Raw genomic sequence first — 22,214 nt, forward strand, 5'->3', positions numbered from 1 at the left:
TATTGGGACACATTTCACTGTGCCCTATTGTCTTCTGTTCCTTGTTAATTGTAATATGTCTTATTGCTAACTGATGTATGTTTCACCATGTAATTTGTTCTGGGCTCCTTGGGGGCGGGACAGGATATAAATCAAATCAAATAAAATTTGAAGACAGTCGTGCTTAACTTAAAAATTGCACTCTGGCTTAACTGGAAGCCAGTGCAATTGCACATAAACTAAGCCTTAAGTTTATATACCGCATCATCTCCACGGGAGTGGAGATGATGTTGGATGCACAGAAACAAAAAATACAGTGAAAAGCAGAGGCAAAAAGTAACTCAAAATTTATTTTTATTATTATGTACAAAACACAATTACCCCAAATGTCATACAATAGTAAAAATACTACATTTCTTAACATTTAAATAGCACAGTCTACATACTAACAAATGGGTAGCGGAACCTTTTCTTCCAAAAGGTTTGTTAAAAAAAAAAAAAAAAGTTTTAAAAATTCACTCAATTTAGCTGGAACCACAACTAACTTTTCAGTATAGTGCCACAGGGAGGGACAGCGAGGTAAAGAAAGCAGAATTTACACACCAGCGGCTCAGACGGTTAAGTGTTGTGCATTCCTATGTGGAAGGCTTGGGATGCTGTAATGGCCAGGGGGGGGGGGGGGGGGAGTCACGGCTAGGTGGAGGAATGATGCTTACATGGCTCGTGAGGATTCCCGATTGTCAAGTTCCGATGTGAAATAGGCCACCGCAGCCCTGGGTTAGAGGACATGCAGCTTAACTACAGTATGGGAAAGGAGTCCGAGTAACACAAATTAAAGGCTCATGGCGATAGATACCAGCTTGGTTTCAACTGAGCTGAAAAGAGGGCAGGAGGTATCATGGTGTCAAAAAAAAAAAAAAAAAATAGCAAGATCTGACTTGTGTCGCTACCAGCATACACTGAGGTGGAGAGTAACATGGAGGGCTGTAAGATCCCATTTGGGATTGAGCAAGCCCATGCTCTGAAGCAGCCCCCTTAGGTGGTTCTCCTGTGCTTTTGGGCCCTGGGTTTTAGATTAGGGACCGAAGCCGGTGCCTAGAATATCATACTGAGAACCAAACACGTGACAGAACAGACCTTTCCAGGATCTATTGCACGAGAGGCTCACTGACGGCTTCAAACATTTTGGGCTAAAATAGTATCTTTCAGCACCCCGCAAGCTATGGCTTTCCAGGATCTATTGCACGAGAGGCTCACTGACAGCTTCAAACATTTTGGGCTAAAATAGTATCTATGCTACTTTTCCCCACCTGCTGGGACTTCAAGGCCTAATTCCTAAGAGCATTATGTCTGGTATACAATGAGGCGAGTTAAAAAATTGGCCCTCTTGAGAACATTTCTGTGCAACCCTGTCGCCTCCCCCCTTCCTTTCAGTTTACACCTTGCAAAGACAGGTATGGGCTCCTAAAGCAGATTTACACCACCAGCTTGAACAGAAGCTTCAAGTATACCTCCCTCTAAACTCCATTTACAGAACTCTGGTGACATTCAAACCCCTTTTTACCAGCCCCCCCCAAACCTCCCCCCCCCCCCACAAAAAACACGCTATGTGTTCATGTTGTAGCATCTTGTCTGCCAAGCTTGGCAGCTCTGTAGTGGAAACGTGAAAGTAGGGAGTTAAGTTAGAAGCTGCCTTGGCTGAAACCCAGAAAAGTTAGGACTGTAGCAAAAAAGGGTCTGGTTTGTGGTCATCGGAAGTTAAACAAATCCCTCTGCTGCGGCTCTCAAGACGACAAGATTGTGGCTCCTCAGTTTGTGGGTCGAGGGAGACGAGACCACGACTCTCCCATCCCGGTTTCGCTTCTTTACACATACTCCTTGCTGGTGCTGGGGGCCTTTGATTTAGGAACCTTGGGGTACTGCCGTCCGTTATAACCCGACTTCTTGGTGCAGGAACAAGTTAGAAGAGCCCCTCCTAGGATGGCAAGGAGAGAGCCAGCCCAGCCGATGAAGACGCCAGCTCCAAATTCATACCTACAGGGGAAAAAAAAACCCCACACACTTATTTCCTGAAGTATTGTATGCCGCGTGAAGGCACATCAACAAGTTGCAACTCCTGTCCTTGGAGGGCCTGGTTATCAGAACTGCAATAAATGTTTCATATGCACTTCGTCTTAGAAGGGTCGGCAATAGTTCACATTCTGTGGCTATCTTGAAGAGGCAACCAGCCCATAATAAAAAAGGGTCACAAGCCACAACCTGAATTTCTCATTGTTATCCACTACCCACTCACTTAATTTGTAAAGTGGCGATTGTTATGTCATTTTTGTTTTTCCAAAATTGACACCTGCCATCTTTATATTTTGCATAGTATTAGGGGTGATGGGTTACCGTTTCTGATTCTGTGGTTGCACTGTATGCAGAGTCTGGCTTCTTGGCTGTTCAGTAACTTGTCTACATATTTCTAATTTTAGTTTGCAATATCTTACTTCTTACTGGGCAAGGATGTATCTGTGTTCTATGTGCATAAAAAAAAAGGATTGGCTTCAGGTGTCAAATATGCTATTTATAGCAAAAAAGGGTGTTTTTTTTTTAGATCAAGAAAAACAATTTTAATGATGGATTTTTTAGAACTAATTTAAACATTATAACAAACACATTTTATATTACTGATTCTTAACATTAATTTTGAAATCATATATCTCTATTAATATGATCTTATTCCCTCTCCCGCACCTGATTAGCGCACGCTATAGCGTGCACTAGGAGCTCTAAGTGATTAAACTCGTGCTGGACATAAAACAATACAGACATCAGTCTCGGGAGCCTCTTACGATGTCCATCATTCCAAAGTTCCTGTCTCGTATATTATCTATAATCATTTATGTCCACCACCTCCTACCAAACGCTATTGAATGTTTATTTATAATCCTTTCATTTAATCACTTAGAGAGGGAATAAGATCATATTAATAGAGATATACGATTTCAAAATGAAGTTGCTAAGAATCAATAATATAAAATTAGTTGGTTATTAACGTTTAAATTAGTTCTAAAAATCCATTATTAAAATTGTTTTTCTTAAAAAACTTTTTTTGCTATAAATAATTTGATGTGGGTTTGATGTTAAGGCTTTATTCTGTAATATCTATAAGATATGCCACTGCTGGCATCTACTTTTTTTTTTTTTGGGGGGGGGGAGATCCTGACATGCTGCCTACCCCAAGGTAATAGGTGACCTTCCAAGAGCCATGTGGAAGCCACTGCCAACTACTTTTTTTATGCGGCTGGGACTTGCCAGCTGCTGTGTGTGTGTGTGTGTGGGGGGGGGTAGAGGGGGTTAAAAGATGCCCAGCCCATGTTCTGTCATCTCACCCAAAGCCACATATTTTAGTTATCTGCAGTTCAGAATTTCAAGTGGAATACCAGGAGTCATCCAGCCTGCTTCTCCCTTAACCCTTCACACAATGCATAATTACCAACGCCATTTATACAGGGGGTAAAGGTCAGTGCTGTATTTCCTAGTCACTGACTACTCCCCATAGGAAAACCTGCTCTGCTAAGGATGTTTAATTCTTCTCTCCCACCCCCCATCAAATAAATGCATGCATGTCATCTGGATTTTTAGTAGTAAAAAAAAAAAAAAAAAAAAAATAGAATGATAAACAAGCATGCCTAGTAGCAGGTACACCACCGAAAGCACGCAGGACATTGGCGCAGTGACTCTGCACGCAGGATGAATGCACACTGCCGGTTCCGCTGCTTTCACGCCTTACCATTAGTGTTCCGAACACTTAAGAACTGGTCGCGCTCCCGTTGGGGAAGGGGGGGATCCCCCGCAGTACACTGAACTTCGGTTCTTTCGCTGTTTGGGATTTCAGCATCCCCCCCAGGCGTAAAAGTGGCGAATTCCGCCCAGATGTCGGTGCGCCAATGTCAGACGCGATTTTGACGTGCCACCCTAGTAGCAATATTCAGCTTTGTCTATATAGCCGAGCTGCTTAATTTAGGCCCGAGTTAAAGCTGTTCTACAATCAAACTGCTTAGTTATACATACTACAGCAGAGGGTGGGCAACTCCGGTACGCGAGGGCCAGAATCCAGTCGGGTTTTCAGGATTTCCCCAATGAATATGCATGAGATCTAGTTGCATATTCATTGGGGAAATCCTGAAAATCAGACTGGATTCCGGTCCTCGAGGACGGGAGTTGTCCACCCCTGTACAAGAGACAGCTGCAAGGTACATATGTATCTCCAACATGTACAAAATGCAGCAGTTAGACTTCTAAAGCAGTGGTTCCCAACCCTGTCCTGGAGGACCACCAGGCCAGTCGGGTTTTCAAGCTAGCCCTAATGAATATGCATGGAGCAGGTTTGCATGCCTGGCACCTCCATTATATGCAGATCTCTCTCATGCATATTCATTAGGGCGATCCTGAAAATCCAACTAGCCTGGTGGTCCTCCAGGAGAGGATTGGGAACCACTGTTCTAAAAGAACCTTCACACCCACGGCCCAGTATCCCAAGTACTAGCATCAGCCCACTGGCTACCCCGGGCCAAACGTTGCATCTTCAAAGGCTTAGTACTGGCGCCCTGCTACAAATCAGTCAAACTCCCGCCTTATACCCCCGAACAGACCCCCCTCCGCTCCCATGGAGAAACCAACTTGCTGCTTATGTTGGCGTCGGCTCTCCGACGTCACATCCGGGTCCTGCCCTTAAGAAGCGACGTCAACGAGCCGACGCGACGGGGGCAGCAAGTCCACGATGCTGCTCGTGCAGGGAAAATTTTAAGAGGTACAGGGAAGAGGGGTGGAGAAGATGGCGGGGGAGGGGCCACTCACCCCCCCCCAGGTGCCACCGAAGACATACCCTCCCCAAGCTGAGCTACTCACTTGCTGTTAACTGGTGTGTAGGGATTGTAGAAGTCTCGAATGATTTTATTCCCATACCATGAACAGGCAATCAGTGCAGCCAGGCCTGGAGAGATAAACACAACCCAAACATTAGTGGAACCGGGAAGACGAGATGAGTGAAGTGCAACATGCAATAAAATATGCCCCTCTCTCCCAGTTTAGGGGCACATGAAGCCATGCTGGAGGGGTGGGGGGGAAGAGCTGTATTTCATGCATATTAGAGAATGACACGGTGACAAAATTCATCACCGTTCCCATCCCCGCGGATAACCGCGGGAAATAATCCCATGTCATTTTCTAGTGTCTATTTCAACCTCGGTCCTTCTACACCAGCATTCTTCAAAGCAAAGCTTGCAGGTCAGTGGTTGTGGCCATTCATACTCTGATTCTTATGTGAGCCAAGGATAATGAAGCCATTGTGACATCACTGATGTGATTGGCTCTTAGGCACTGGTGGAATGAGGCATTATGACATCACAATATCTGCTCTGGATACCAGAGACTGTCATTCTGTAGTGTCTGTTTCAACCTCAGTCCTTCTACACCAGCATTCTTCAAAGCAAAGCTTGCGGGTCAGTGGTTGTGGCCATTCATACTCTGATTCTTATGGGAGCCAAGGATAATGAAGCCATTGTGACATCACTGATGTGATTGGCTCTTAGGCACTGGTGGAATGAGGCATTATGACATCACAATATCTGCTCTGGATACCAGAGACTGTCATTCTGTAGTGTCTGTTTCAACCTCAGTCCTTCTACACCAGCATTCTTCAAAGCAAAGCTTGCGGGTAAGTGGTTGTGGCCATTCATACTCTGATTCTTCCCTCTCTCCTTAAAGAATGACATGAAGATGGTTTCCCGCGGGGACGGGAACGGTGATGAATTTTGTCACCGTGTCATTCTCTAATGCATATATCTGCTCCCTTCAGCAGGAAAAATTCCTACATTATAAAAAGAGGGGGGGAGGGAACCTAACATTTTCTAATAAATCTTCCAGTTCTCACTAGGCTGCAATTTAAAAAAATAGATCAAAGTTAATATGTCTTCAATAATTTTTTTTTTTTTAATGCTTTCAATGAAGACTGCACCCTAATAACTTTCAGTAGCAAACTCCATCATTTAATTTATATTCTGCATATCCTACAATTCTAGATGGATTACAAAATTATTTAGGAGCATAGCAAGCAAAAACGTCTTTTGCCCTGGTTTGACTCCCATGAGCATTGGATGCCAAAGGAACTACCATTTAATGGTCCAACACAGACCTCAAAGTTCTTATTCAGTCATTCAATTTTCTATATCGTTCTCCCAGGGGAGCTCAAAATGGTTTACATGAATTTATGCAGGTTTTCAAGCACTTATCCCCGTCTGTCCCAGTGGGCTCATAATCTAATGTACCTGTGGGGTAATGGGGGGGGGGGGGGTTAAGTGACGCCCAGGGTCACAAGGAGCAGCATGGGATTTGAACCCACAACCTCAGGGTGCCGAGGCTGTAGCATTAACCACTGCGCCATTGTAGAAATCAAAATATAGTAAGAGTAATCCAAGTGTATGACAATCCACCCATTGTGACATCACTGATGAGGTTGGCTCTTAGGCATTGGTGGAATGAGGCATTATGATGTCACAATACCAGCTCTGGTTATCATAGGCTGAAACCTGTTAACACTATTTATTTATTCAAATTTCTATACCATTCTCCCAGGGGAACTCAATGGTTTACATGAATTTATGCAGGTACTCAAGCACTTATCCCTGTCTGTCCTGGTGGACTCACAATCTAATGTACTTGGAGCAACAGATGGATTAAGCAACTTGCCTTGGGTCACAAGGGTGCCGAGGCTGCAGCTTTTAACCACTGTGCCACACTCTCCCCCCCCCCCCCACTCATGATGGAACATGACGACTTAACTATTCAGCAGTGGGATTGTCAAGAAGAGGTAGGATCCTGCTCCTGTGGGTATGTTGGCGACACTCTACAAGTCAGGTTGGAAAGCGAGACAGGACAAGTCAACCTATGCGAGTCTGTGCGAATAGTACAGTTTGCTCAGGTCCCAAAAATGAATTACAAGAGTGACAAAAAGGTGAAAAGTCTTCAATTCAGCCTCAGGGGGGTGAACAGGTACAACAGCGCTAAGATTTCCCAGTTCTCAGTTCCAAGGCAAACTCACCTCCAATGAGGAAGACAATGCCCCCCACCATGGCAATCCGCGATTTCTTCACCTTGTCTTCCCCTCCACACCTTGTACACTTCATGCCCATGGCAGACACCGCCATGCCAAACACACCCAGAACTATAGAGACCACCATCAAGGCCCGTGTGGCCTGCAGAGAAGCTGCGGGATAAAGAAGAGACGTATTTAGGGTCAGTTGGTACTCAACACCTTTCTTTAAAAATCCTTCTCATCTATAATTTAACTGTCATGTTTACAAATCACCATCCAAGTCAGAGAATTAGTGGTTGAACAAGGATGGGCTTGGAAATCTATCTAAAAGCTTTACACCTCATCCTAAATTCATACTTCCAACAAAGTGTTAGTCATAAGGCTTTGGTCTGCAGGTTAGACTTAGAGCTGCCAAGTTACCCAGTTCCAAGAGGGAAGTTTTAGACCTGTCCTGGTTTTGACAGCCCTAGCCGATACATTATGGATTTACACAGGTAGACAAACCCCCATGCTGCTTTGGGGGTGCCAAGTTCAAAACCAGGAACGTCTAAGATAGGGTCGGCAACATACAGCTTGTGAGCCACATGTCCCATGCCCCCCTCCTCCTCCCCCTGAGACCTATCAAAGTACCTAGCAGTCCAGCATTGATCTTTGTGGCAGGAGCATGGCCCTCTCGCTCCTGCCTTCCAAAATGGCTGCCATGACCTTTCGCAGCTGCTCACGGCACTTCCTGTTAATACCATTAGCTGCTGCAAGAGGACAACAGCCATTTTAGAAGGCAGAAGTGAGAGGGCTGTACTCCTACCATGAAGGCCCCCCCCCCCCCCACTGGATCCAGTACCTAGTTAGGCCCTGGGGGGGGGGAGAGGGGGAAACAAGGGGATGGGAGGCAGATCAAAGGGTCAGGGCCTGGAGAGAGAAGAGTGTCTTGGCTATTTGTAGGAGTGAGGGAGGGCTAAGTGGTGCAGAGATCTACAAGAGGTTGAAGGGGAGAGAAGCTAGACCTTGGGGAGGGAAGAGAGCGAGACGCCTGGAATATTTCAAACCGTGACTAGATTGAAATACCCTGCCCTCTGAACATTCAGCGCAGATTAGCAGTGGTGCTAATCAGCTCCAAAACCAGCATTAGGTTGCGAGCAATGGGGCCCAGGACTGGAACTTTTCAGGTCAATTGCTTTCTGTCACAAGAGGCAGTTAAGTTTACAACTCGGTTAACAGGGTAATTTGCTTTCTCAATTGTTAAACCTGGGTGGGGCTAGCCTGTGGCATTGGGAAGGCCACATTTATCGACTGCAGGTGTATTTATAAAAGGATTACTTGCAGCCTAGCCCAAGAAAGCATAACTCTTGCAATACAAGGCAACAACTAGCACCAAAACGTGACGGGGATAGGATTTAGGACCTAGCTCACCCCTCCTTTTTACAAAGCTGCGTTAGGCTTCTTTCCCTCCCCCCCCCCACCCATCGCCAGCCCGCGGCAAGATTAGCTCCGACACTCAGAGAATTCCTATGAGCGTTGGAGCTAATACCGCAGTGGCCAGCGCTAAACTAGCCCAATGCGTCTTTGTAAAAGATGGGGGGAGGGGAGGGGAGAGGATTTAAAGATTTTATTTTATCAAGCAGCACAAGTTAAAGCTATATTCAGTTCAGCTGGGAGGGCTTACACCAAGTCTGAACTGGAGGCAGCAAGGAGTGACCCTGGAAACTGAACCCGGGTTTCCCCAATTATCGGATTTTTGCTCTGTATTTGGCATTTTCAGGGCTTTCAGCTAGGTCAGGGGTAGGCAATTCCGGTCCTCGAGAGCCGGAGACAGGTCAGGTTTTCAGGCTATCCACAATAAATATGCAGGAGATAGATTTGCATCTCAAGGAGGCAGCGCATGCAAATCCATCTCGTACATATTCATGGTGGAGATCCTGAAAACCTGACCCGGCTCTCGAGGACCGGAATTGCTTAGCCCTGAGCTAGGTACATGCATCAGTCCCCTCTGACCTTTGTATCTTGAGCGTCTGCAGTCAAAACCACCTAGTGTAAAGCTCATTTTTTCAGGGGGGGACAAACAGCCATGACCTCTCCCCACTCACCCCCGTCATTGCCAAGTCCGGTTGCTTTCCAGTTTCATCCCCGCCACAAGCAAGAGGGGATGAGCAAGGACAGGTAAAAAATTCCTAGCTGGCCATTTCAAACTGGCCAACGAGCCACAGGGCTCCAAGACTGGAAACCGGTTTGAGGTGGATTTTCTCCACCCAAACGCACGTCTTCCTGGAATGGTAGAAAACACCTGCTGGGCCACACCCCAGAGCCCTCTAGTGCTGCCAGGGCACAGCGGGAGTTTCACTGAAACTCGAGGAAGGAAATGAACCAGCAAACATGCAAGACAAATGATCTGCAGGGCTCAGCCTGAGAGGGGGTGGGGGGCACTGGATCCCAATCTGGCAGGCACTGGTGGACATGAGCAAGGTTTGTAAATGGTGCCTTGTTCTAAAAGCAAAACCAAGCCCCCCCCAAAAAAAAACCCCCCCACAAAAAACAACTCTTAAAGTACAGGGAAGGACTTAGTATGTCTGTCCTCTGGTTCTCCTCAACTATTCAGCCAATAAACACTAAAAGCAACGAATAGAGAGCACTCGGGCAATTGTCCAAATGAAGTGCTGGCTTTTAACAGCCAATAATTACCGGCTGGTCTGTGGGTGCTGGTACTGTGAAACCAAGGCCAACATTCTTTCTCCGGAGAAGTTCAAAAACCTTTTGATCTGTTGAAAGACAAACCAAGTGTTCCTACAAACTGCAATTCTTCCTCGAGCACAGGGGGTGTCAAAGTCCCTCCTCGAGGGCCGCAATCCAGTCGGGTTTTCAGGATTTCCCCCCATGAATATGCACGAGATCTATTAGCATACAATGAAAGCGGCGCATGCAAAGAAATCTCGTGCATAGTCATGAGGGAAATCCTGAAAACCTGACTGGATTGCGGCCCATGGAGGGACTTTGACCCCCCCCTGCTCTAGTACGAACATCATTAAAAAAAAAAAAAAAACACGCAGCCGGCAGCCATTCGGCCAGATTAAAAAAAAGCGAACACAGGGCTGTTTTTATCTTATCCACAGTATTTCAAGCTATTCTTTTCGAGTATAAACACCAGTCCCCGAGTCCTGATAAGGAGCAGATAAATCGCTAACCACAGCAAAGTCCGATAACCTTACTGAGCCACGGGAAGGAAAGCGCAGTAAGCATTTCTCCGGTGGTAATGCGGGAAAGACTTTCACGTCGGGTCAAGAGGTAATTTTATGGACCATACGTGCTGGGGGGCCATCCTAAACTAAGCGCCAAGAACCGCAAACAGCGTACAAACATGCATTTATGTACGTGCTGCAAAAAAGTGGGAATGTTTATAATATACACTTAGGGCATTTTCAAAACTCTCTCTGCTATAAGCTACACTTAAGCACAGATCAGAGCTAGGTGCACTTTATGCATATCGGCAGCCAAATTCTGGAATACAATGTGTAGCCACCCTGTAGACCTTTAATCAGCCCCGACAGGTTGATCAAGTTCAAAGATAAACACTAGGGCCAAAGTGGATTTTTTTTTTTTTTTTTTTAGTTGACTCATGTGTGTACCAGTGAACCCCGGATCAGGTGACAACCAAATGCAAAAACCGGGCCCCTCCCGCACATATGCGCAAATTAGTCAAACCACATTTCCTGAGAATTCTTCTCTTTTGGATCTTCCTCGCCCAAAGGCTTTCCGGAATGGACCACCTAGAGCAGTTTGCCAAGGTCTCGAGTCTTCCCATACCAGCACCCCGCCTAGGGGTACACAGCGAGCTCATAAAAACCTTCAGTCCCGTTTCGCAAGAGGTGTCGCTTGCTTGTGGGAAGTTAATACCCGACATACGCCTGACCTGGGTCAACATGCCTCCCAACTCCACCCTTTTGACGGGCTTCCCAGGCCAAGAACAGGACTTGCACAGGCTTGTTCAGTCGGTCCTAAGCCAGGGCCTAGAGTATTTTTGCGATCTAGCGTGACAGCAAAGGAAGGAAGCGTACCATGCCTTTAAGAATGGTTGCTAAACCAGTTCATTCCAGTTTAGTGCGCCAATGTTTTACCGTCCCAATTATCAGAACGGCTCACAGTGGTCTTTTCCGAGCCTCTGGCTGCCATGCAAATGTAGCACAATGAGGTAATTATTATTAAAATGGTACTAAAAAGAGCTGCAATGTTTAAACAAGCCACTCCAGGCAATGCTCCAAATGAAGTGCTGGCTTTTAACAGCCAAAAATTACCGGATGGTCCGTGGGTGCAGGCACCGTGACGAGCTTATCTTGGGAACGTATTTCTGGCTGCGGCTCACGATATAAAACGAAAAAAAACACACTATTTACATAAATTATAGCAATATAGTGATGGGGGAAAAAAAAATAAAAAAAATCTCAAAAGCACACGACTTGAGCACGTGTATTACGCACGTGTATTAAGAGATGTGTATTACAGGCGTGACTGATTGTACCTCCCCTCCACCCAATGGCGCTGGCGTGCCTGTGAACAACACCACTACCAGCCGGGCTATCCGCTCCTCCCATCCACCCGCGCCTCTTTCCGCAGACTACTCTGCGCCCGTTCCGATCACTTATCGCCAGCAGCTGATCGCATGTAAATTTGGCGAGCCTCCGTGAACCTCATTTGCACGTGCGGTTCCTTGAGAATGTCTTATTTTAACCGTTAAAAATGTATGGCCGCTACGGTGATCCATCAGATTTTACTGCTATATTGAACAATCCAGCCCTCAGTCCCTTGTAAAATTATCCAGGAGGTTTCGTAGGTTCCCCCTAACAGATTATTCCAAGGCATTCCTTTCAAACCCCTCCCCCTTTTGAACCAGCCAGACAACTTGTTCTTTGCCCAACCGTTTTATAGACCCCCCCCATACCTTCTGGAATTATTTAGATATTCCTGTGCAAATGGGGGACTCCAATATATCTTTTATTGACTTGAAAGTACTGTCCCAGTCTAAATGATTCTAATTTTGTTCCTATTCGGAGCAAAAGATTTGCATAATGGTGTATTCTAGTCACTTTCCGTTCCTAAATCTTTTGTGTTAAGGGCATGGCTTATGCCTTTGTGTGGTACATCTCAAATGCAGGACCCAAACCCACCTGTCTTCCCAAAAGTCAAAGGCACTATTTTTTGCTCTTTTTTTTTTGAGTCATGTTTTAGTTTCAGCAGATTCATACATGAAGGAAGCCGCTGGACTCAAGACAGCAGAGCTGCCAAGCCTACCGATTCCAGGAGGGAGACTTCGGCCTGGTCCTAGGTTTCTGCCAACCTTATCCTGGTGCATTACGAGACCCGCAGCACTGATTTTAATGGGAAGGATCATGGAGTATGAATAGTACACTGATTTTGAGATGTACTAAAACCAAGGCTGGCCAAAGAAAAAGGTTTCCCTACTGGAATGGGCGACTTGGCAGCTCTACAGCAGAAGACATAACAAGTAGGTCTAGACCAATGGTCTCCAACTCAAACCCTTTGCAGGGCCACATTTTGGATTTGGAGGTACTTGGAGAAAAAATAGTTAATGTCTTATTAAAGAAATGACAATTTTGTAGGAGGTAAACACTCTTTATATTTGTAAATCTTTCCTTTCGGCTAAGTCTTAATAATAATATTGTCATTTATAGCTAAAGAGACATACGATCAAGAAACTCTTATTTTCCTTTTGTGATTACGATAAACATACCGAGGTCCTCAAAATAGGACCTGGCGGGCCGCGAGTTTGAGACCACTGAGTTAAGGGGAACAGTTAATCTGCTGGCTGGGTTGGAGGGCAGAGGGGAGAACAGGACAATCAAGCCACTGTGACATCACTGATGAGGTTGGCATGAGGCATTATGACATCATAATTTCAGCTCTGCTTCCCAAAGACAAACAGGATGTCATAGTTACAGTTAAGCCAGTGGTCTCCCAACTCCAATCCTTTGCAGGGCCATATTTTGGATTTGTAGGTAAACTTGGAGGGCCTCAGAAAATAGTTAATGTCTTATTAAAGAAATGACAATTTTGTAGGAGGTAAACACTCTTTATATTTATAAATCTTTCCTTTTGGCTAAGTCTTAATAATAATATTGTCATTTATAGCTAAAGAGACATATGATCAAGAAACAGTTTTATTTTACTTGTGTGTTTATGATAAACATACCGAGGGCCTCAAAATAGTTCGAGACCACTGGTCTAGGGGTAGGGAAAAGACTACAGAAAAATGCAGAATACAATGTTTTTTTTTAGCAAAGATTCAACATGGATCACAAAGAAAAAACAAAACAAAACACCTCTAAAAAGTTTATTGATGCACATGCTGCTGCTGGAATCGCCATGAGGGCCCGCGGGAAGAGAAGGGGGTGGGCGGCAAAGGAGGAACGGATATCGGCGGCGGCAGGAGGAACGGAGATCGTCGTCTGGCTGCGGTCCGGCTTGTGGAGGCGATCGGGTGGTGACGTATTCGCGCGCATGCGCACTCCTTCGGCCACAGACCTACAGCGCACGGAACACGCAAATAGAAGTGCGCATGCGCGAGTTAGCCTTTTATTATATAGGATAGATCAGAATTATATAATCAAGTATTCCATGCCGTTAACCAAAAAAATTGTTTTTAATTAAATATATTTTTAAAAAAAGTAATAAGATCTGGCCGACAATTCCAAGTTTTTAATATAAAAAAATCTAGAAGACTTTTGCAAACTTTTTTTCAAATCGAATTTCCATTTGACTTGGGGGGGAGGGGGGGAGACTCAAGGGGTCATTTTACTAAGACGCTTCATCCACTGTACTTTGGGATAATACAGATTTTAAGAACTGGAAGTGCAATATGGATTCACTTATGTTTAATGTATAATATAGAGCGCCTTTTATCAAGCCGTGCTTGCGGGGTTAACGGGCGCAACGTTTCATCATGCATTAACCCCTGCGCTGGCCTAAAAACTACCACCTGCTCAAGGGAGGCGGTAGCGGCCAGCGCAGCCGGTGGTTTAGCGCGCAGTATTACATGCGTTAAAACAGCTAGCTTGGCTTTTATAAAAAGGAGCCCATTGTGTTAAGATTTGTAATATTTAATAAAAACACAGTATATTTAAATAAAAAACCCGTCTAATTATATTATATGTATTATAGTCTATGGGTGCCTTACCATTAGGACACGCTAATCTTTAGCGCTTCTTAGTAAAAGGACCCCCCACCCCGAGTGTGTAGAACGTGATTTGGATGTCATAATCCAAAAATTAAATCTCTCTAGCTGGGTTCTCACCTACATTTATAAATGGGACAAGCGACTTTTAAACTCAGCGCTTGAAATTATTGGCAGACGGTTCAAACTCCGACAGTGGCAAAGCACTCTCAATCCTATTTGCCTTAAATATCAGTCTAGCCCAGAGGCGGGCAACTCCAGTCCTCGAGGGCCAGAATCCAGGCGGGTTTTCAGGATTTCCCCAATGACTACAAATTGAAAGCATATTCATGCAAATAGATCTCATGCCATGCTCATTGGGGAAATCCTGAAAACCCGACTGGATTCCGGCCCTCGATGACCGGAGTTGCCCACCCCTGGTCTAAGCTGCTGTATTTTGGAGTAGCTGTAACCTTAACAGAAATGCCCCCACATAACGAATTGCAGTAGTCCAGGTAGACCTGTCAGATGAAACTAATCCTCGATTACTTGAAGTCCCTCTGGCACTTTGTTTTGCTCAGATGGAGCAAATGATAAAAAAGATCTCTTAAATCCTGTCTAGTGCTGGATGCAACGACCGGTCCAGCGGCAAAGTGTCTGCCATCAGTTCACCATAAATGGAGGAGGGGATAATATTTATGGGTGGGAATATTTTGATAATCTGTAAATTGTTAATACTGGTAAAATTAAGCCATCTTGTATGCTATTTTAGTAAGTTCGGTAGAGCAAGGTTTTTGGATGAAAGGGGGTGGGATACAATTTGATCAGGAGTCCCATGGAAAAGAACAAGGGGAGGGGGGGAAGAGCACAGGGTGAAGGTGGGGGGAAGGGCTGGGCCTTTTGTAATGAATAGCCAGAGGGCGTGTAACAGCCATTGAAGGAAGAAGTCAGACCAACCGGTTTGGTCACTGGAAACCGTACCTGAAGACAGGGGAGCAGCAGGACTAAAATGTCTTTAAATGAGTTTTTTGGGTTGTTTTTTTTAAACATCAACAGAAAACACCCCACCACAAAACTGAAAAGCATAAGAAATGCTCACGATTCCGTAGCTTCCTCCTACTCTTTGGGAATCCAAAACTTATTTGGCTTTGTTTACTGCCTTTTTGAAGCAGTCCGTAGACTTAAGGTGGTCTAGAGCAGTGATCTCAAACTCACGGTCCCGCCAGGTCCTATTTTGAGGACCTCGGTACGTTTATCATAATCACAAAAGTAAAATAAAACAGTTTCTCGATCGTATGTCTCTTTAGCTATAAATTACAATATTATTAAGACTTAGCCAAAAGGAAAGATTGATAGACTACAAAGAGTTTTACCTCATGCAAAATGGTCATTTCTTTAATAAGACATGAACTATTTTTTCCTGAGGCCCTCCAAGTACCGACAAATCCAAAATGTGGCCCTGCAAGGGGTTTGAGTTGGAGACCACTGCTCTAAAGGAAGACTATGCAACCGCCAAACCCAGTCAGTTTCCTAGAAGTGGGGGGGGGGGTGGGGGGGGTGGCAGCCATTGCCAAAATTTTTGGTTCCAGTTATGCCTCGGTGCAAAAACCACTTGACTGGTGAGCAGACAGCAGGGGAAGGAATGTAGGTGGTGGGAGCCATTTGGTTCCTGCCCATCCCACAACCCAACCTCGTTACCTTTGTTGCTAATGCAATGTACATTTATATATATTACTTTTGTACATGCTCATGTTGGCTCAGGTATGTAGCTAGCTGTGACAATTACCCTTGTGAAACTTTTTTTTTTTTTTTTTTATAATTCTTTATTCATTTTTGCATCTTACAACAAGTGAATTAAACATAATATAAACAATTTCCACATATCACTTGTATTTACAGTCAAATATTCTTATATGAAAAATTTAATACCCCCCTTTTTATTATCAATCCTATTTCAAATGATATACATTCCCCAATCCACCCCCACATATATACTACCCATGTGCTATGATATCTGATCATTAGAATAAATAGTCAATGGTCCCTTGTGAAACTTTAATTTTACCAGGCAGTTAAAATTAAGGTATATAGGCAGTCCCCGAGTTACAGACGCCTAACTTAAGTACGACTCTTACTTAAGAACGTGGTTGTGGTTTCATTCGATTTCACCAAGCGGTATTTCCAGTGGCATAGTGGTCCTACACTTCTCCTGCAGCAGATTCAGGAATGATGCATGGCCACATGAAGAACAGTGTGTGGTTGTGCGCGCTGTACCTTAGAGGGAACACTTTGACCCTTTTGTCAGCTGGGAGCAGAGGGAAGCAGCAAGAATCTTAAAATCTACCAAGTTCTGAGTTGCATACAAATCCGACTGCCTGTACATATTTGAGTCATTCAACTCGCAGGCCAGTGCATGAGGTCGAGATCCCCGCAGACCCCTTAAGCCTCTGTTGATCATGGCTGGATCTGGGTGAATTATTTGGGTGAATGCTAGCTATCTAGGTGCTTGGGGCAGGCCGATTCTTTGTCGTTATTGTTGTATTGGTAAAATGTTAAGTAATATTTTCAACTCTAGTGTTGCATCTTTAATATTGATTTGTTTATTTTTGCAACAAACAAAACTTGTGACCTATTTCCATATCATTGGTCTTGTTCATTATTTGATGTTTGTACTATTTTATGCTCATTTTTTTTAAATTTTTTTAGTCTATGGTGGAGGGAGATGGGGGTTTATGGAAGCTATAGAGAGCAGGAAGGACAGTCTATGTTTAAACATTTGCTATGTTGCATTCTATAAATTAGATCAGTGGGGTTAGGATGGATTAAAAAAAAAAAATAGAGCACGGAAAAGAACTACAAATGATATAGGACAGTGATTCCTAACCCTGTCCTGGAGAATAACCAGGCCAATCAGGTTTTCAGGATAGTTCTAATGAATATGCATGGAGCTGATCTGCATGCCTGTCACTTCCATTATATGCAAATCTCTCTCATGCAAAATTCATTAGGGCTAGCCTGAAAACCCGATTGGCCCGGTGGTCCTCCAGAACAGGGTTGGGAACCACTGATATAGGAAAGAACGTTCATCTCTCCTGACACGAGTAGATAAGAGCTAAGTCATTGCTCATTATAATCCAGGCTCAAGAAACTGCTCAGACGATAGACCCGTCGGAACCCAAATGCGGAGCAAAAACAAAAGCCTTCGGGTGACATTGGAGTGAATGAATGAAGGGTCAGTTCAAATACGAAAGGGCAGGGTAGTCCATAATTTTGGTACCAGAAAAAAAAAAAAAACCCAACAAAACAAAAGTTGAGCGACAGATGCTGGCCATTGAGAGATCAGAGAGGTCAAGATATAATGTACGGTACAGTCAATGGAATTATAGTAAGCTCTGAATGTCAAGCGTAAAGACTTAACCTGAACACCGTATTGAACTTGGGAGCCAATGAAAGACGGATAGACCAGGTGCAATGTGGCCATATTGGCCTGGATTGGCCACCATGAGGACAGGCTACTGGGCTAGCTGGACCACTGGTCTAGGCTATTATGTTCTTATTTTGAAGAGTCGGCAGACGATGTAATCCACACTTCTGTAGTCCACTATGTAAGGAAAGAAGCCAGCTTGAAGCACTTGCATCTTAAACGTTTCAAGAACAGATATTGCAAGTCAAACACCCAAGTAATGGAATGATTGAACCGGTAGAAGATCCATATCCAACAAGTGGGGGGAGGGGGGGTCAATGTAGGTTTGGGGTTAATTCACCCGATGCGGTGTACAAAAGAATGCTTTAGAAACTTGCCTCGCCTGGCTTTATGCCAGAGGTTGGGGTAAAAGCGGATAGCGTAGCTGGTTTTAAGAAAAAGGTTTGGCCAAATTCCCGGAGGAAAAATCCATAGTCTTGTTAAGACACGGCGGAAGCCTCCGCTTGCCCTGGATCGGTAGCATGGAATGTTGCGGCTCTCTGGGATTCTAGAATCTTGTTACTCTCTGGGATTCCGGAATCTTGCTATTATTTGAGGTTCTGTATGGAATGTTGCTACTCTCTGGGATTCTAGAATCTTGTTACTCTCTGGGATTCCGGAATCTTGCTATTATTTGAGGTTCTGTATGGAATGTTGCTACCCTCTGGGATTCTAGAATCTAGTTACTCTATCTTCTATTTCTGCATCGCTCATACCTAGGCAGGCTCAAGGCAACCTATAGAGAGAAGCGAGGAGGGAGAAGAGAAGGTAGGTAGGAGGGGGGAGGGGGAAGGGAGAAGGGAGAGAAGTGGAGGGGGGGAAGAGAGGATACAGGAGATTAGTGTCGAAATAGATGAGTTTTCAGTTTCTTCTGGAATATGGTGTGGTTAGGTTCTGTTCGTTTCTGTGAAAGGACTGAGCGAGCCCAGCTTGAAGGGCTTTTAAAACCCCTAAAAAGGCCCTTTTATGATTTAAGGGAAGGGAGGGTGCTAGAACCGCTAAGTGGTAGCTGTGAGGCACTCCCAAGGGATTACAAGAAATTCTGCAGGGGAGATTTAGAAGCCAGCCCGTGTCCCTTAGTCACCCACAATGCACCATGCCTAAAGGATAGCGTTACACCAGCTTCTCAGGTATTAAAAATTAACTCGAAGGCCACCTTTCTGCCTCTCCCAGAGATCAGATTTACAGGAATCCTGCAGACGCTTCCTGGTTTCAAATCTTCAGTTCAAATGTGCAGATTGGTAGGGTGAAAGGGGCGAGTGAACCAAAGAGGGCCGATTTCCTGGCTTTCGTGATCGCGAGTTTTCCTCCGATTTTTAAACACATTCGTGGCTTTTTTGTCATCGTCATTGGTCCAGTATTTAGAAGATCAACAAAAAACAGGGAGGGGAGCATTTCGGAGAGATTCCTTTGTTGGGTCTCTGTGGGTGGCGAGCGCCTTATGAATCGGGGAATGGGGCTCCTATACCCCTGTCCTGGTCAAAGATGCCAAGTGGCTAACAAAGCAATTAGCATGCCCCAGACCAGGGGTGTCAAAGTCCCTTCTTGAGCTATAAACCCGAATGGATTGCGGCCCTCAAGGAGGGACTTTGAGATCGCTGGGCTAGATCCCCATAGATCAGTGGTCTCCAACGCCAACCCTTTGCAGGGCCACCTTTTGGATTTGTAGATACTTGGAGGGCCGCAGAAAAAAATAGTTCATGTCTTATTAAAGAAATGACAATTTTGCATGAGATAAAACTCTTTATAGTTTATAAATCTTTCCTTTTGGCTAAGTCTTAATAATAATATTGTCATTTATAGCTAAAGAGACATATGATCAAGAAACGGTTTTATTTTACTTTTGTGATTATGATAAATATACCGAGGGCCTCAAAATAGGACCTGGCGGGCCGCGAGTTTGAGACCACTACCGTAGATGGTCGGTATATTCAAAATTAATCAACTTTTAAGTTCAAAAGTTAAAGGGACCTTAGATCCAGCAACATCCAAAAGATCACACCACACAGCTTTCAATAAGTGGTTCACTTAACCCCGTCCTTGCCACAGATTACTGTGAGCTCTCCAAGAAACTAGAGCCCACTCAACCCCTTTCCCCTCCCCCATTTCGTTTCTAAAGGGGGGGGAGCTGGGTAGAAGCAGGAATCCTGGCAGATCCGTTCCTAAATTCCAGAGTCACACCATCATGACCTGTCACCAGCAGGGAGCCTCAGCCCTTTAAGCTGATGGTGCAAGGCACCCCAGAAATCACCTTACACTCCTGGGGGGCGGGGGGAGACACCTAGACACGTATCCTCCCGTTTATCAGTCCCCTACCGACGTTGGCACTGAAAACTAGCCCCACGGCACAATCCCATCCCCCCGAGCTCACTGTAAGCTCTTGGGGGACGGAACCCGGCAGCTACTACCACTCGAAATAAGGGTTTGGCTCCGCATCCCCCAGAGGCGCGTAAAGTGGGGGGAGGGGGAGTCAGCTCTTCCCCCCCCCCCACACACACACACTCCAAGGCGGGGCCACCCTTTGTTATAAAGCGACTTCAATGGCGGGCGACAGCAAAGCCATCCCCCCACTCCACCTTCCTAGCCCACTCGCGGGAGAAGGCACTCATACTCACAGTCCAGCTGCAGGATGGAGTCGTAGACCTTGCAGGAGATCTGACCCGTGCTCAGGGTGGTACAGGCCATCCAAAGCCCCTGGTAGACGGCCACCGCCGTGATGATGTTGTCGTTGGCGTAGGAGGACATGCTCCACTGGGGTATGATGGTGGCCACGATCACCGCCACCCAGCCCAAAATGGCCATCACGAAGCCCAAGAGTTGCAGGCCGGAGTTAGCCATGGCCACTCAAGGGGGTGTCGCCAAGGGGTACCCCCAAAAAGCCGCGAGGGTGGATCACAAACTACCAACTCAGGAGGACGAGGTTGGGGAATGTTTCTGGAAAGTCCCAACCCCGGAGAGCACCACCAAGTCTTTAAAAAAATATGTATTAGGCAAAATCAGCTGGCTGCCTAGAAAGAAACCCCCGCCCAGCCAAACTCGGTTTCTTTGTCACAGCGCCGCGTCCCTTTGTCCGTCTGCACCACGTCTACCTGCTCCGATTGCCACACCTGAGGCTCTCTTTATACCCCGCCCCCTAGTGCTAGCCCCGCCCCCCGAAAGAAGTCGAGGGGAGGATGAAGAGTTTCATGACGTCAGGAGAAGCCGCTGGGCGAGAGTCAACCTCAGCATGAAGAAAGCAAAAAGAGCCCCCCCACCCCCTTACGACTCAAGAACCCCGAGTCTAGAAGGGGAACCCCCCACATTCTGCCTCGGCACCTAGAACCCTGAGCCCAGATCTGGGTCCTGGTTTCTACCGGGCTCTGGTCACACGCCTTTTCCTGCTTCTCTAAGCCAGGAAGCTCTCGGCTCCAGGGAGGCAGGTTGTCAGGCTGATCGCAGTGAATATGCAGGAGTTAGATTTGCAAGGGAGATCCCTTAACCAAGCTCATCAGCTCACTTTTCTTCCCTTTCCCCCCTTGGAGTTACTACCTCATACTTGGATTTTAAATGTTATTCCTGGTTTTTTTATGTTTTGTATTATTCATGTGCAAATTATATTGATTTTAAGAAGCTGTTTGACCTTGTGCACTGACTACTAGGGGCTGCGGAAAAGTCCTCAGCCCGACCCACAAAGTTGGGGCAGTCTCCATCGAGGGCTGTACACTCAGTCCGGTGATTTTCCACTTTTTTCTTTTCGCTCCGTTGGAAACAATACAGAATGAAAAAAGTAGAAGATCGCTGGCTCTCAATGGAGACTGCTTGGTTGGGCTGAGAACCTATCAGCGGCCCCTCAAAAAAATGGTCACTGGTCTTTGTCATAAGAACATATGATTTGCCCAGCAGTCCGCTCACACGGCGGCCCTTAAGACAAAGACCAGTTCCCTATTGGAGTCTAGCCTTTCTTACGTATGTTCTGTTCCAGTAGGAACTTATCCAACCTTGTTTGGAATCCCTGAAGGGTGTTTCCCCCTATAACAGTTTCCGGAAGAGCGTTCCAGATTTCTTCCACTCTGGGTGAAGAAGAACTTCCTTACGTTTGTACGGAATCTATCCCCTTTCAACTTTAGAGAGTGCCCTCTCGTTCTCTCTACCTTGGAGAGGGTGAACAACCTGTCTTTATCTACTTTGTCTTGAATCCCTAGAGGGTGTTTCCCCCTATAACAGCCTCCGGAAGAGCGTTCCAGATTTCTACCACTCTCTGGGTGAAGAAGAACTTCCTTACGTTTGTACAGAATCTATCCCCTTTTAACTTTAGCAAGTGCCCTCTCGTTCTCTTCACCTCGGAGAGGGTGAACAAAGTGTAGTTACTTACCTGTAACGTAGGTTCTCCGTGGACAGCAGGATAGTCAACCTACGTTACAGGTAAGTAACTACACTGTTTCGATCATGTCCCCTCTCAGCCTCCTCTTTTCAAGGGAGAAGAGGCCCAGTTTCTCTAGCCTCACATTGTACGGCAACTCCTCCAGTCCCGTAACCATTTTTGTCGCTCTTCTCTGGAC

At 45.6% G+C, this 22,214-nt stretch overlaps 1 protein-coding gene across 1 annotated transcript; it reads right to left on the bottom strand.

Annotated features, from left to right (window-relative positions):
- Positions 1-315: 315 nt before the first annotated feature.
- CLDN7 (claudin 7) lies at positions 316-20,780 on the bottom strand. The gene is made up of 4 exons (XM_033925223.1): positions 20,292-20,780; positions 7,064-7,228; positions 4,873-4,957; positions 316-2,013 (listed from the first exon to the last, which is right to left on the bottom strand). Exons 1-4 carry the CDS (start codon positions 20,512-20,514, stop codon positions 1,845-1,847), a joined length of 642 nt encoding a protein of 213 aa, XP_033781114.1. The 5' UTR covers positions 20,515-20,780; the 3' UTR covers positions 316-1,844.
- Between the last annotated feature and the right edge of the window lie 1,434 nt (positions 20,781-22,214).

The sequence above is a fragment of the Geotrypetes seraphini genome, chromosome 16 (genome assembly GCF_902459505.1).
Source record: "Geotrypetes seraphini chromosome 16, aGeoSer1.1, whole genome shotgun sequence".
NCBI classification, from domain to species: domain Eukaryota; kingdom Metazoa; phylum Chordata; class Amphibia; order Gymnophiona; family Dermophiidae; genus Geotrypetes; species Geotrypetes seraphini.